Raw genomic sequence first — 14520 nt, 5'->3', positions numbered from 1 at the left:
AACACATGATTTTACTCACAGTCTGCTGGAGAGCTGAGGCGCCTTAAAAGGACAGTTTGGATTATGTGAAGTGAGGTTGTAAGAGCTACTTAAAAAAAAAATCAATATCAATTTAAGTGTATGCTATTTTTAGAATATTTTGGCTGCCTTACTTTGCCATCACACAGTCTTGTCCTATGGGAAACATTATTATATAAGCCAGATATTACTCTTTCCAAAACAACCAAACTCCATCAGCAATCCATCAGTAATTTTATCTTTTGATACAATTTGATCCATTTTATCCATCCACTTTAAACATCTCCTTACCTACGATGGACAGGATCACCACCACAAAGTCAAATATGTTCCAGCCGATGGTGAAGTAGTAGTGACGCAGAGAGATCATCTTCAGCACACACTCGCCAGTGAAGAGCACGATGAAGACCAGGTTGATCCAGTAGAGGATTGTGTCCATATCTTCTGTCTGGTCGTCTGTCTCCACCATCATGGTCACCATGTTAAGGCAGATGAGGATCATGATCACGATGTCGAAGGCCTGCTTCGTGATGCAGTCGAACACGCAGCCTTGAAATGCATTCTGGGGGCAGAGCAGGACAGACATTTTACATGATAAACCTCTATTTGTTGTGCATCTGAGAGTAATGGAGTCTGAGCACTTAAGAGTCTTACTGCAGGCCGAGGAATAGGTTTCTGTGGTTTCTTGGAGCCCAGCTTCTTCATGGCGTTGTAGTATTTCTTCTGTTCTTCTGTCATGAAGATGTCCTGACCTCCAAAGTAAAGGGAGCAAAACAAAACCTGGTTATAACCACATACTTTTACATTTCAGAAAGCGATGCGAACAACAGAGGAACCATATAATTCAGTTTGGATCAATACCTCTGAAGCACTCTGGGTCTTCCATATTTTTAATGAAATTATGAGCTCCACAGAGGGTATAAAATTGAATCAGGAGAAGAGTGATGTGGACCTTGAACCGACTGACAGAACAGGTGTATTATAAGTTTAAATGCCAAAAATTCCCTGGCACAGGATCTTCTTCTCCTATGAGTGTTTCTCAGACTGTCCCTTAGCAGATGCCCTTAAGAGAGAGCTGCTAAGGTACATCGTAAGCTGTAAGCTGTCTTTTGCTGCAGTGCACGCATCACTTGATCAGTTGTAAAGGCTCATAAATAACGTTTTAATATAACAAGTATTGCCATAATCATTTTACCTCACTCTAATAGTACACCAAAGGAAGCTATGACTACTAAAGATAAATCTAAAGATCTAAAGGTATAAGGAGGCTTAAGGGAGATTTAAAGGTACAGTTTACGATGCACGTAGCGCTACGGAGGCTCTGGGAAACGAGGCCCTGGTTGTTGTTGCTGTCTTGTGTCTTGTATAACCCCATAAAGGCAGGGCAACACAACTGATCAATCCGTTCATAAGAGGAAACGGGCGTGCGAAACGGGAAAAAGGCGTCACTGCACAGGACAAAAACAGCAAAAGAATCACCTTGTGTGCTATTTTTTTGGCAAATTGATTTTTAATCGATAGGCTGACAAATCTGCTGACGTATTTAAGCACGTAGCCTCCATCGGAGCATGAGACACCAATCAACAGAGAGCAACTGCACCTGCTGCAGGAAGCTCAGTCTCTCCTCTTTTAAATGTCACACTGTGGGGTTTTCTTTTGTGTTTTTCATCTATTTATTAGCTTCTGTAATTACTTTAGTTTTATTTAACATTTTTCTGGGTTGGGGGGCCAACAGAGTTACTCTGTTCTCATTAATAAAAGGCATTAAACCTCCTTGTGATATCATCCATGCAGCACACACATCATCTCACTCTGAGTGCGGCTCAGTGAGTGTATGATGCGTGTCTGGAGGGAGGACTGGTGTCAGCGCTGAACAACCATCTGTGTGACGCTGCTGTGGCTGTGGGGCTGCTGAACCACACTGACTGATGCACTGTCTCAGTCAGTCAGTCAGTCAGTCAGACCTGCCAGCATGCAGCAAACACCCCCACCTCCTCCTCCTCCCCCTCCTGGGCGTTGCCAATCGTACTTGTTAGTGCTTGGTTGAACGGAGGGCACATTTCCAGACTGTGACACTGCGTGTGTGTGTGTGCAGGCAGGGTGTTTCTCAGTGACTCATGCTCCCTCAGTAATCCTCGATGGCAGCAGGTCGTCACCGTGCTGCAGATAATCATTATTCTTTAACACAGCTGTGGGCCTCCTTTGGCTAAACCTGCGCTGTTCAGTCTCTTTGGACCCACACTGAGCGTGTCGTTGGCAAAGTGTGGCACAGGACTGCTACCTGTTGGCGTTGTGCTGCAACAACACAGCACAGAACCAAAACTGTGAGCGTTAACATTAATAACAGCTGGCGGGATTGCCTGAGGTTTCATCTTAACTTTGAAATATTATTGTTTAGTTGTCTTCGGCCATGAGCAAAAAAAAAATCAATTAAAGTATATCCTACTCTAAAAATATATAAAACATATACTGATTTTTACAAGAAATAATCATACTGAGAAACTTCACTTTATAGGAAATGATGCATCACCTGTGTCATTCTATGCTCATGAATCTGAATCTTTAAAATGCCTAAAATGCCAAATTAAACTTTTTATTTATGTATTTTTCAACCTTGGCCCTAATTTGCCAAGTTTTTGTGTCTAAGTAACTTATGGGGACAACAATTTTTGAAAGTGCTCCAGTGTTGAGGGAGAGCGCTGCAGCCCGCATAAACAAAACTAAGGCACAATGTAATCCTTAACAGAAACTGTACGGCTTCAAGGTACATCCACTAAAAGTGCTTGACTGTGACACGCAAGGTCATATGAAGTATTACCAGGTAAAACTCTTTGTACTATGTTTAGACACAGCCTATCTGACTCTTTAAAAACAGGTCTACATCTGCAGTGATCCTTTCCATAATGTTAAATCAGAAAGCAAAACAAAAACAAGCACTTTTAGTCGGCATTTGATGATCACAGTTGCCCATGAGGATTATTTTGTAGCTTACACTTCTGCTGGCAGCAGCGCACAATACTGGACCAATTTCAAAAATTGTTCTCCATTAGTCACAAAAACATGAGAAAATAGGGTCCTGATTGAAAAATACAGACCCTTACCCTTGAACAAAGGACGGCTAAATGTCCAAAAATGTGTTGTTGTTTTTTTTCTGGTGTGTTCACATCATACATACTATAATCATAATAATTAGCATTTCAAGGAGACTATGAAACTGAAACACAATTTTCATGTCACTCCTTTACACTTAAGCAGTTTTGCTCATTTCTACTAATAAGTCCACGTACTACATTTTAGTTATATAACTAAATGCAACTTATCTTCTTCTTCTGCTGGTTGAAGTTGTCGATGATGACACCGATGAACAGGTTGAGGGTGAAGAAGGAGCCGAAGATGATGAAGATGACAAAATAGAGGTACATGTACAAGTTCACTTCGTATTCAGGCTGGTCCTCCAGCTGGAATAAGACGGACAGAACACATTAAAAATGACACTGGCTTTCACTGACTTGTGCATGTTAATAAAAAATGTATGTTAAAGAAAACAAATGTGCTGAGAGACACTTACACCTCTAGAATCCACGGCTGCGTACATGATGTCCATCCAACCCTTAAATGTTGCCTGAGAGCAGATGAGAGACATGATGATGGGGGTAGAGGGATCATCGTAAGTATTAGTACTTCTTATAGGAAGGAGTAGAATATTATAAAATTTGATCTGCTCTCTTATGAAATTACTCCCATCTGGCCTGCTATTTGGGAGAACTTTAAACAAAGGTTTGATAAAAATGTAGTGATTTTGAGATTGATTTTTGTGACTGGAGGCGACATGCAGCCTCTACAGAAACTGCTCTGCAACAAACAAGAATTTCTGTTGCGATACGTCAACCTGGACTCATTCGGTGCCTCAGATATACTGCAATCCCATGTTTGATGACCCATTTTCCCTGATCACAGGCTTAATTACAGGTTATGTTTGATATCAAGTACTGGGGTTGGGTGAATGGACATATATGGGCAATATTTTGGCATTTGTTTCATTTATTGTATGGCGAAACTAGCTTACTTACTGCTGACATTTTTGTTTACGTCCACATGACGCCGCCTGTGTCACCGAGACCGAACTCACCACTTGCAGCAGAGCCAGATATCCGGCCCCGACATTGTCAAAGTTGATTTTGACATTCTTCCAGCGGGCGCTGTCGTTGACCAAGTTCAGGCAGTCGGTTTTGTTATTCACGACATGGATGGGGAAGACCTCGTCTGTGGTGGTGTTGACGCAGTAGTAGTACTTCCCCGCGAACAGGTTGACGCCCATGATGCTGAAGATGAGCCAGAAGATGAGGCAGACCAGCAGCACGTTCATGATGGAGGGGATGGCCCCAAGCAGCGCGTTCACCACAACCTGGAGAGGTCGGAGCACACGGACAAACTCAGCAACCTCCTGCCTGCCGCTTGATTTCAGATAAGAGGCCATTACAATCATCTAATCACTCAACCTGATTGGATTGAGCTGGGAAGCTAGGGTTTTCAGAACAACAGCCAAGACTGATTTAAGCATTCATAGTACTCCTATATTATTCAAAGCTGTATTTAAAATGTAAAGTCTGCACACATAAAGCTCCTAACACCATACATGTCTACAGAGAGAATTTAACAACATGACAGTTGGAAAGAAGAAGGTGGACAGGCGAAAAAGTCAACATTTGATAGGTAAAAAAGCAAAACAGAAAAAAACCTTAGAGAGGCGGGATGAAGTCACAACATTTTGTTTGACTGTAAATGAAAAAAGACACACAACAAAGAAAAAAATTACAGGTCAAAGGCACCACACAAGCAACGTCAGAAAACAATGCCTCAGAACAGCTAGAAACATTACAATAATCCATTGACACAATGTGAAGAAAGTCATGCAGAGAGAAGAAGTACAGTGTTGAATTGCAAGGAGAAGATAATTCTACACAAGTTGTAATAAGCATGCAGTCTTACAGTCAGGCCCCCTAACAAGTAAAACCATTAAACTGACATCAAACATTAACCCAGAAAATTATTAAAAGTGAAAATATTAGTTATTCTTAAGCCTGTCACAATAACTGCTTTTGTACTATAAATTGTCCCAGAAATATTGCAATAAATTATATTATTGACATTGTAAGAACACACTGACAGCGAAACGTGTCACAGCACAGTTTTTTTCTCTTCATATGGGTCAGTCGCTGTGAAGAAATGCTTAGGTGGAGCACCAAAGTCTTGTAATGGTAATCAGTAGCGCAATTATTGTGACAGACCTAATTAGGTTGGGGCATTTTCCTTAAACATCCTTATGCCCACACTGAGAAAGTGTCCATAACTTTACAAATGTGACCAGAAAAAAAATTCTCTATATATATATATTTGAAAAATTTGATGGGCTTGCTAAAAGCAGCTGGAAGTGCCCTTGCTCCAACTTTTTTTGCCGAGAGTTAGATGAGATAATTGATACCACTCTCATATCGGTTTGTTAAATATAAAGCAACAGCCAGGAATTGTTTAGCTTAGCATAGCATTGCACTGGTAAGAGGAAACAGCTTTAAAGTGAATTAGATTAATTAAAGGTAATCTAAGAAATTGTACGAGTATGCTGGCTTTCAGCTTGCCCACAAACAATCAGAATTTACAAGCGGGTTTCATGTTGTTGTCACTCCAGATGTCCTCACCCTCATGCCCTCAAATCGAGACAGGGCCCTCAGGGGCCGCAGGGCTCGCAGCGTCCTCAGAGATTTGATGGCGCTCAGCTCAGAGTAGCCCAGAGCGTTGGCTACGAGGCTGATGAGAGACACCTGAGAGAAGACAGTGACGGAGACAAGCAGGGTGAAAGGTGAGAGATGAGAAAGGTCCCTCTGCACAGTGCCAGCCTGAGTGTTTGAACAAGAGCATTAATTAGTTATTAATGATCAGTCTGCACAGTTAAAGAGATAATAAAGAATTTAATGTGTTTAAAAATAAATAACAGAAGTACGTCCAAAAACTTTGAATTTCAGATATAGAGACGTGACAAGAATGGGCACTGACATGAGGAGAGTCAGTCATAGGCTATTTATATCTGTATGATAACCATTATAGTTTGATATTTTGGAAATAACCCAAATGCCACTTTCTCTGTACATATGCTACATATGAATCTACAGGAGACCATTAGCTTAGCTTAGCATAAAGACTGGAGGCAGGGGAAAACAGCTACCCTGACACTGTCCAAAGCCTTTGGTGTATTCTTCCAAAATGTCAAACTATTTCTTGAATTGTCTTTGATTTAATGCCAAATCGGAAGCTATATTTTTATAATTTTATGTGTGTGGACTTGAATATATTGTACATACGTCTACAATGAGGAAGTCGAGCCAGCACCAGGCGTTAGTGAAGTACTTGACAAAGCCGTATGCAACCCACTTCAACAGCATTTCCAGGATGAACACATAAGTGAAGACCTTGTCTGCATACTCCAGCACTGTTTTGATAGTCCTCCGCTGTTCGATGTAAATGTCCTCAAACGCCTGAACAGAATGAAACAGATGATGAAGACTGCTGGTGGAAACATTGATGGGTGAATTATGTAATTATGCAAAGACAGAAGCTCAAGTAGTTCAGGGTGGAAATAAAGCAATAGCCATGAATTAACGTTGGTAAATCCTCGAGATCAATTGAGAAGGTTAATCAGTACAAAGACAGGCATATTGACACTTTGGGGTAATTTAGAGTCTTCGATTCATCTGAGCTGCTCGCGTGTGGACTGTGTGATGAAACCACAGCACCCGAACGCAACGCAGGTGCACACGGCAAGAAAATACGACTCTACACAGAGACTACCAGAGCTAAGATTCAAACCTTGCTGTGGTGTTTCAGCGCTGCGTGTTTAAACCCATTTTGGGTCCCGAAGCGAGGGAAACGCACATACAGCACATACAAGAACAGCCACTCACCAGCGCCCCACTGCTGAGCAGGATCATGAATATGATGAATGATTCAAACCAGTTGTGCTCCACTATGATAAAGCAGGTTTTCCTGAGCGTCCACCAGCTCTTATACTTTGCTCCCTCCTCGTTGATCTGGCAGCACTGGAACCTGCGCACACAGCCTGCAGGCAGGGGGGAAATGTTAGGCATAAGAAATGACCACAGGAATTAATATATAGGATCCATGCTGACTAAAGGTGATTGCATGATTAATGATCAATGCTTTCGATGCCACATGTTTTAAATTGATATAGTATCCATTAATCGATGCACTGAAACTACTGAAGCCATAAAAACATCATCATTCAAGACCTCATTTCATTTCAGTCTCTGTTGTCCTGAAATTTGTCCCTCAGCAGCAAAACCAGACAGTGTTCAGTTACTTATTCTGTACCAGCACTGTGTGCAGGTTGTTCATGAAAACAAGAATTTTATTTCCTGTTTTTCTGTGCCTAGGACTTATTTTGGCTGTAATATTTAGAGAGATATTCAGTGATGTAATCCAGAGACGTTATCTGATACCAACACTGATGTAATTAACATATCAGATATTGGACTGACAATGCTGATCTGTGTACCGATCCAGATTCCATAGTCTGATGTTTTTATAAATTATATGTAATAATGTGATTTTAAGCCCATACCCATGTGTTGTGGCACAACTTGATTAATTTTAAACAGTTCAACTAATATATCCATTAGACCTCTATGAGTTAGAAATACAGGTGTAGTTTGCACTGGACCATGAACACACTGTAACGTTATAAGAATCAATCAATATCAGGTATCAGAATCAGTTCAGAAAGCTGAACTTTTTTGTGCACAAGCTGAAAATGTGCATAAAAACAGGGGGATGGAAACATACATAGTTCTAGCAACTCTATTTGCTGTGTTAATTGTTCTGGTGCACAGGTCCTGGTATATTCCTCGCCAAGCAGCTTGTAATCTAATGCAAAGTGGTACCTGGAAAGTGAACAAAACATCCAAACAATTTAGAGATACCAATTAAAGGTAAATACCATCATATTTTATTTTTGTATTCCAAACTGGAAGACCAAAGGGGCATTTGCTGATTCAGAATTGTGCTGGAGGTGTGCCCGACTAAATGTCAGGTTACATTACAAACCCAGACAATCGCACAGACTACTTCTCTTTCTGTCCTGTTGAGCATTTGTATCCACTGTCACTCAGCGGTGAGTATAACACACCGGTGCTAAGCACAAGCAGTTAATGCGATTTACTCTACGTCTTGAAATGGGCCGTGGAAGCATTTCAGCCCCCCACCTTTCTCGCTCTGTCCCACTTTTCTCAAAACCCGTCACCCTCACATCCCTCTCACCCTCCGTGAAGCAGGCCTCTGGGTCCAGCGATTCCTCTGGCTCCAGCTCCACTGAATCCACCCCGTCTCCTGGGGGGCGGATATCAACTGTGCTCCCTTCGGATGAGCTCAGACGCTGGGGCTCTGCATCGAGCTTCTGCATGGACGAGGAAGAAGACGAAGAGGACAAAGTTACGTGGCAGTGCCTAAAACAATGGTGGTTCAGTGGTTATTGGAGCCAACCTTCTGAGCTGGTTATCACTGTGATTCTCCATTCACATCTACTCCAGTGCCACTACTGTATACCTTAGACTAGGCACTGTAATAGCTCACAGAGTTGGGCTCTTTCAAGTCATTGTGTCATCATCACATGCAGCATCGATCAAATGTACCTACAGGCTTTGATATTAGTTTTATCAGATAGCTCAAATCAAATTATGTGGCAACATATGGCACAGGGAGGTTGGCCTTACAGAAATGCACTGTGGGTACGTTTGATGTGACCTCAGTTCGAGGAAGAGTGCATGCAGTATTCCAGTGCATTATCAATCCAAGCCTGAAATAGTACCAAGCAGAACATGTGCTTAAGTATTTTCATGTCCACTGAAAAATGACCCCAAATCAAGTTGGTCTGTCTAGAATTTATCCCAATTATATCAACATTGCTTCTATGAATAATGATTTCCCCTCCCGTAAAGCTAGAATCCACCCACAGAAGGACCACTAAACACCTTCCTCAGTGACATGAAAACACATTATTTCCATTCCTTGAAAGCAGTGTACAAGCTTCTTCTGTTTGTGTTGAAGTAGACGGATAACCACATTAGCTTACCAGCAAAAACCAGTACTGTGCACTGTTCATAAGACAGCATGTGGTCTGGCTTTTTTTTTGTTAACCCATGCTTGTAACATGTTGAATTAGCACCCATGCATACCCAGAAAACATACAGGACTAAGTGTGGTACGGTTTTCTTCCTTCTTCTCAGTAATATGCAAAACACATGTAAGGACAAGTGTTGCTGCCGTTCTAAAGTTAATCTTACTCTGTTGTCCTTGCTAACTCTGATTTTGAACCCTGGAAACACTCCTTTGAAACCCCTAAAATGCAGTGATTTCTTTGTATGTATGTTACAACATCATCTGCATATTGTGAGACTTTTTGGTGTCGTAAGGCTTCCTGTCTGTTTTTCTTTGGGCAAACATGGTGTTATGTGGCCTCATGTCTGATCTGCCTGGGGTGTGAGGTACAAGAACATGTCATCCTAGACAGTGCAGCAGCTCTGATTGCCGTGGGACCCAGCTAATACGGCATGGGAATGATGGAAGCATGCTGCTCACAAGTGCATCGCTTTCTGGAGGGGTGTTTCCCTCCGATTTCTCTTTCTCCCCTTCAGCAAGAGACCCATTTTACCTCCTCTGCTGTGGATTTTATGAGGCTTTTACTCTTTAACCTAACATGCTTTTCTATGGAAGATTGTGTTGGCAAGTTTTACTGTATTTGTACAGATATTTGCAGTGGAAGGAAAGCGGATAACACAGGCGTAAAAGCACATAAATAGGGGAGGCTAGTGTACAAAAATTGTGTATATGCACTTTATCTTATAGCATTCAATGTACTTTGGACTGGAGGTTCTCCAATTTTATATTTGAGGAGGATATAGAATGAATAAATTCTGCTTATCATTCATAAACAGTGTTGGACAAGTTAATTTCAAAATATAATATCTCACTTATTACTAGTTACTTTAATTTGGAAGTTATAAGTTACTTTATAATATTACTGACTGTGCAGAGTGCTGAGTACTGCTGTTTCATAGCTGCAGCCCCACAAATGCCCTCATACTGCAACACTTACAGTAAAGACATTTTAGCCTAATTATTCCCATCCACCCCATGTCTGCACTGGCTCTGTGTAGGCGCACTCAGCTGTGTCTCACGGGATTAACTACAACCTGAAGTGTATGTTTACACTTCAATTCTGTTTCATCGACAGTGCGCGCCTAAATGCAAGGTTGATGCTCGATAAAAAAGCACTAAGTAAACATATTCAACATTTTGCAACCTAGGCAGAGCAGAGTGTGTTGTCCTCTGCTTCTCTGCTCCTGTTTGTAATGCAGGTTATACTGCAGTGACAAGCAACTGCCCACATTTCCCATCATGCATATTCTGCTGGACTGAGTGGTTTGTTAAGTTTGCTGCTACCTGACCAGCTAGGTAATCTACATCAGTCATTAGCTAGCTAGCTACTTCTGATGGATTGTATTAGAAAAACACTAATCAATATTGATCGCTAGCTAGATAATTAGCCAGTGTTTTGCAAGCATTAACTAACTTGATATGTGAATATATATGTGTCACTTTTACAGGACCCCATCAACTTTGGTAATGTGGTACTTGACAATGTAATTGTAATAATATTACCTGAATCCTATTAGTGTAACTAATTTCTGTCTGCTGCTAAATTAATATTTTATTGTAACAGGTTACCACCAACACTGTTCATAAATAAGTCTGATCCATTATGAAGTGCCATGTGTTATTTTCTTTTGCCACCCTGCAAAAATCAGTATTGATTCATTTGTATTTCAAAATTATGTCCTTGGAAAGAATTCTGTGAAGAATCTTTCATCATTCCACTAGTATTTGAGTGTCACAGAAAACAAGTACATTCAAGTTTTTCATGTGTGTATGCATGGGCTATGAACCAGACAAATGAATTTTGTCAAACTACAGCAAAATTCATTCCTCCATTCCATCTGTCTATTTTTTCTCCTCATTCTCCTCCACCTCCTCTCTTCCTTCATTCTCAAGCTCGGAGTGTTGGATGCCAATCAAGTCCCAAAACCAAGTCAAAAACCAAGCAATGAAATCAAAAGCAAAGATCATGTTAGATGAGTTTGTCTATCGATGGAAAAGGTGGTGTTGCTCATTCCTAATGGTTTGTAACTGCAATACAGCCTGATGCTTGGAGATAAGTTATGAAAGGGGGGAGGGGGTAAAGGGAAAACTGAAAAGAATACAGCATTGTGCTGCTGTATGGGTAAGGGGAGGTTTAAAGCAAAGAGGGTAGGGTGGGGGGGCAGGGGACGGAGGGCAGACCAGGCAAAGAACGAAAATGGGCAATCCATTGAAGGTATGAGAAAAAATATGTTGTTTGTCTGTAAATGGCATAGGCAGTCCTCATGGTTAGTGCTATGGTACAATAAAGTGGTCTTACAATTCTCCTCTCACAGAAAACCTTGAGAGCGCCTGTGACACAGCTGCAATAACAAACGGGGGGTTAAACAAAGTAAGTCAAACACACCAAAAGCCAGCATACAACCTCAAGTCTCCTTTCACTGCAAGGCACAGTGGGGGAACACGTTAGCCACAAAGAACAACAATTAAGATTTCCCTGAAAGCATATTCCTTATTAGAAAAGAGTGGGATACTGTTTTTATATAAGGGCAGTGACACTTGACACTCCTCTCACACAACAGGCACACAAACAGCACACACCAAATGTTCACTGTGCAACTCTGAATGCATAAATTAACTCAACTTTGATCAAACTCGAAGACAAAAGTAGGTAAGAAGTGTCCCAATATATTTAACTGGCGTTTAACTATAACAAATCATGACCCCCGTCTACAGGGTGTTTGGATCGGCAGTGACGTGAGACAGCAGTGCTTGATCCAGATATGGATGGTGCATGTGGTGTGCATGTGGTGCAATAGCTAGAAATAGTCTCCTGGGTTGTTTTGAATCACAGGGAATTGGCACCACACCCATAGTGGCAGGTTGACATCACCAGGGAGCACAGTCCCAATGCTCTGTCAGCCTGGCAACACCTAACAGCAGACCTGGCATTTGCTCTCTTGGAATAGCCAATGATTTACAAAAAAATAAAAGAAAAACAGAAGCCTTTCATGCAAATTATTTGCCAATTGTGAAGTATTTGATCTTATTTAAATTGCAGAATATTTCATAGGACCACCGTAGGTAAAAAAAAAAAAACACACACAAGAAATTACAGGCGTGGGATGGGGGTATTATGAGATAAAAACTCAGAAATTTAGAGATTAAAGGTGATTAAGGTAGTAAATTTACAAGAAAAAAATATGCATCTTCTCAGAGATTAAATTGGTAAATTCATGAGAGAAAACCTTGGATATTCTATGAGATTAAAGTGGTAAATGTACTAGAAAAACTCACAATTTAATCTACAGTTGCACTAATACAATGTTGTATATCTAATTTAGATTCTGATGTAGATGGATAATTAATTTGGTGCACTATTACTCAGAAAGAGATCAACTCTATCCATTTCTAAAAAAAAGTTTTATTAGTTCCATCTTAACACATGCACATTATATGCATGTTGTTTCCCCTGAAGCATAGAACAATGAATTAAGCAGTCTGTGTATAAAAGTGAACTACTACTACTACTTGCTGTCAATTCAACCATGTAACACTGTACGCACACACACACACACACACACACACACACACACACACACACACACTGACACAGACACTCTAATGAGTGCATCTAGAAAGTGAACCTGCTACAAAGGTCAGAGGCTAATTTGAGTCATTATTTGTCATGGTTCTTTCTTCTGCTGCTATGGGCTTCAGGACTGAGTCTGACTCGAGAAGATTCCCTCAGCGGCACAGCGTGACGAATGTACAAATGAGTCAGCAGGTATGCTATTTTCAAACTGCCTGAGTGACTGTTGGAAGATCTTCTGAAAAGGCCATCTCTATGCAAATCTTGACATATTCATATATCGACTGACTGACTTGCGTCGGGTCTTAACTATCACACATATAAAGGAGCTAATCAAATACAAAGGCTGTGTGACTCAAGAGATTTCCTATGACAGACACTTCAGTCGTCTAAAGAAAGACGTTCATCTTACCTCTTTGCTGCCCTCCACATCTGACGAGTCGCTGCTGAAATCCTCTGTGTTCAGGTTCTCAAAGTCCGACTCGCCCACAGCGATGGGCACCGTGACTGTCAGGCTGGGGTTATGAATAAATGACATGTAGTCACACTCGTCCATCGGGTACTTCCCTGTAGTGTCCCCACCAACCACAACCCCAACCACCAGCCCTCCTCCCGGCCGTCCATTCCCCTCTTTCATATACACCCCGCTGGGGTCTTTGGTGATCTCCACTGACGTGTGGTTGGAGATGCAGTTGCCCTTGCCATTGCTGTGCAGCTCGTCCAGGGGTTTGCTCTCCTCAGCCAGACCGGCGCCCTTACCGCCCCCACCAAAGCAAACGCTCTGGAGGAAATGCCGCACTGTGGTTTTGACAAATGCGATGCCCCGCTGGATCCGGCCCACTGCGATCTGCAGGTTGTTCATCTCGCTGTCATCGTCAGTTGCTGCCAGGTTGTCAGCGCTGAACGAGCTCAGGAGGAGAGCCAAGAACAGGTTTAGCACCTGGGAAGAAGTGGACATAAGGCATTATTACTTGTAAATAGAGCATCTGTGCCTTAAATTTCCCATAATGCCATGTGTTTTTTATCACGTCTTAAGCTATATGTCACCTAGACGCCAGTATCTGGCCCAACAATAACAAAAATGTATTTTAGAGTTAGTCCTTTCCTGGAAAATGCTGATGACTCATCATGCACTTATTTTGCATCCAATGAAACACTTTCTTGGTTTATGTCTTATGAAAATGCAGGAGTGAAGTGCGCCTCACCTTAGCTACAAAATTACTACTGTATAACTCTGTACACTGCTTTGGGTGAAACTGGATCACATTTTATGGAGAAAATGGGTCAGCCCCATGGTGCCGGGAGTCAAACGTGGCAGGAAAACCACCTTGGTACTCTGTCGGTTTAGAAGGCTGTTTTTGGTCTTTGTCCAACTGTGTTACCAGTTCAGTTACAGGGACGCCTAATGCACATGCAGCGCTACTGACTACAGTAAACACCAATCAATATCTGCAAGAAATCCGTCCATAGCTGTCTCTTTCTACAGGAAACAAATATGCATTAGTAATAAGCACTCCTCTACCCATTAACTAATGACTCTTAACCCTGTGCAACTGAAGATTTTTTTTGGGGCTTTTTGCCTTTATTGATAGCGAAAGCTGAAGGTATGACAGGAAAGGGGGGTGAAGATAGAGGGGATGACACACAGCAAATGAGCCGCAGGCGGGATTCGAACCAGCGGCTGCTGCAGAGAACTAACAGCCTCA

At 41.6% G+C, this 14520-nt stretch overlaps 1 protein-coding gene across 5 annotated transcripts in view; it reads right to left on the bottom strand.

Annotated features, from left to right (window-relative positions):
• The window catches only part of LOC146304734 (sodium channel protein type 2 subunit alpha-like), a 44024-nt gene that overhangs the window by 2481 nt on the left and 27023 nt on the right, over window positions 1-14520 (bottom strand). For 4 of the 5 annotated variants that reach the window (XM_084713273.1, XM_084713272.1, XM_084713274.1 and 1 more), the window contains 10 exons: window positions 13227-13754; window positions 8347-8482; window positions 6975-7129; window positions 6375-6548; window positions 5715-5837; window positions 4148-4423; window positions 3587-3640; window positions 3339-3476; window positions 673-777; window positions 310-580 (listed from right to left, as the gene is read on the bottom strand). In XM_084713273.1, the coding sequence (XP_084569399.1) occupies window positions 310-580; window positions 673-777; window positions 3339-3476; window positions 3587-3640; window positions 4148-4423; window positions 5715-5837; window positions 6375-6548; window positions 6975-7129; window positions 8347-8482; window positions 13227-13754 (1960 nt within the window). Of the gene's footprint in view, window positions 1-309; window positions 581-672; window positions 778-3338; window positions 3477-3586; window positions 3641-4147; window positions 4424-4756; window positions 4793-5714; window positions 5838-6374; window positions 6549-6974; window positions 7130-8346; window positions 8483-13226; window positions 13755-14520 lie in introns of all 5 variants that reach the window. The other variant, XM_084713276.1, reaches the window with a different exon arrangement.

Source organism: Lutjanus erythropterus, chromosome 24 (assembly GCF_056507025.1).
Source record: "Lutjanus erythropterus isolate fLutEry1 chromosome 24, fLutEry1.hap2, whole genome shotgun sequence".
Taxonomy (NCBI): Eukaryota; Metazoa; Chordata; class Actinopteri; order Lutjaniformes; family Lutjanidae; genus Lutjanus; species Lutjanus erythropterus.
This window is presented reverse-complemented; position numbering and strand designations above follow the sequence as displayed.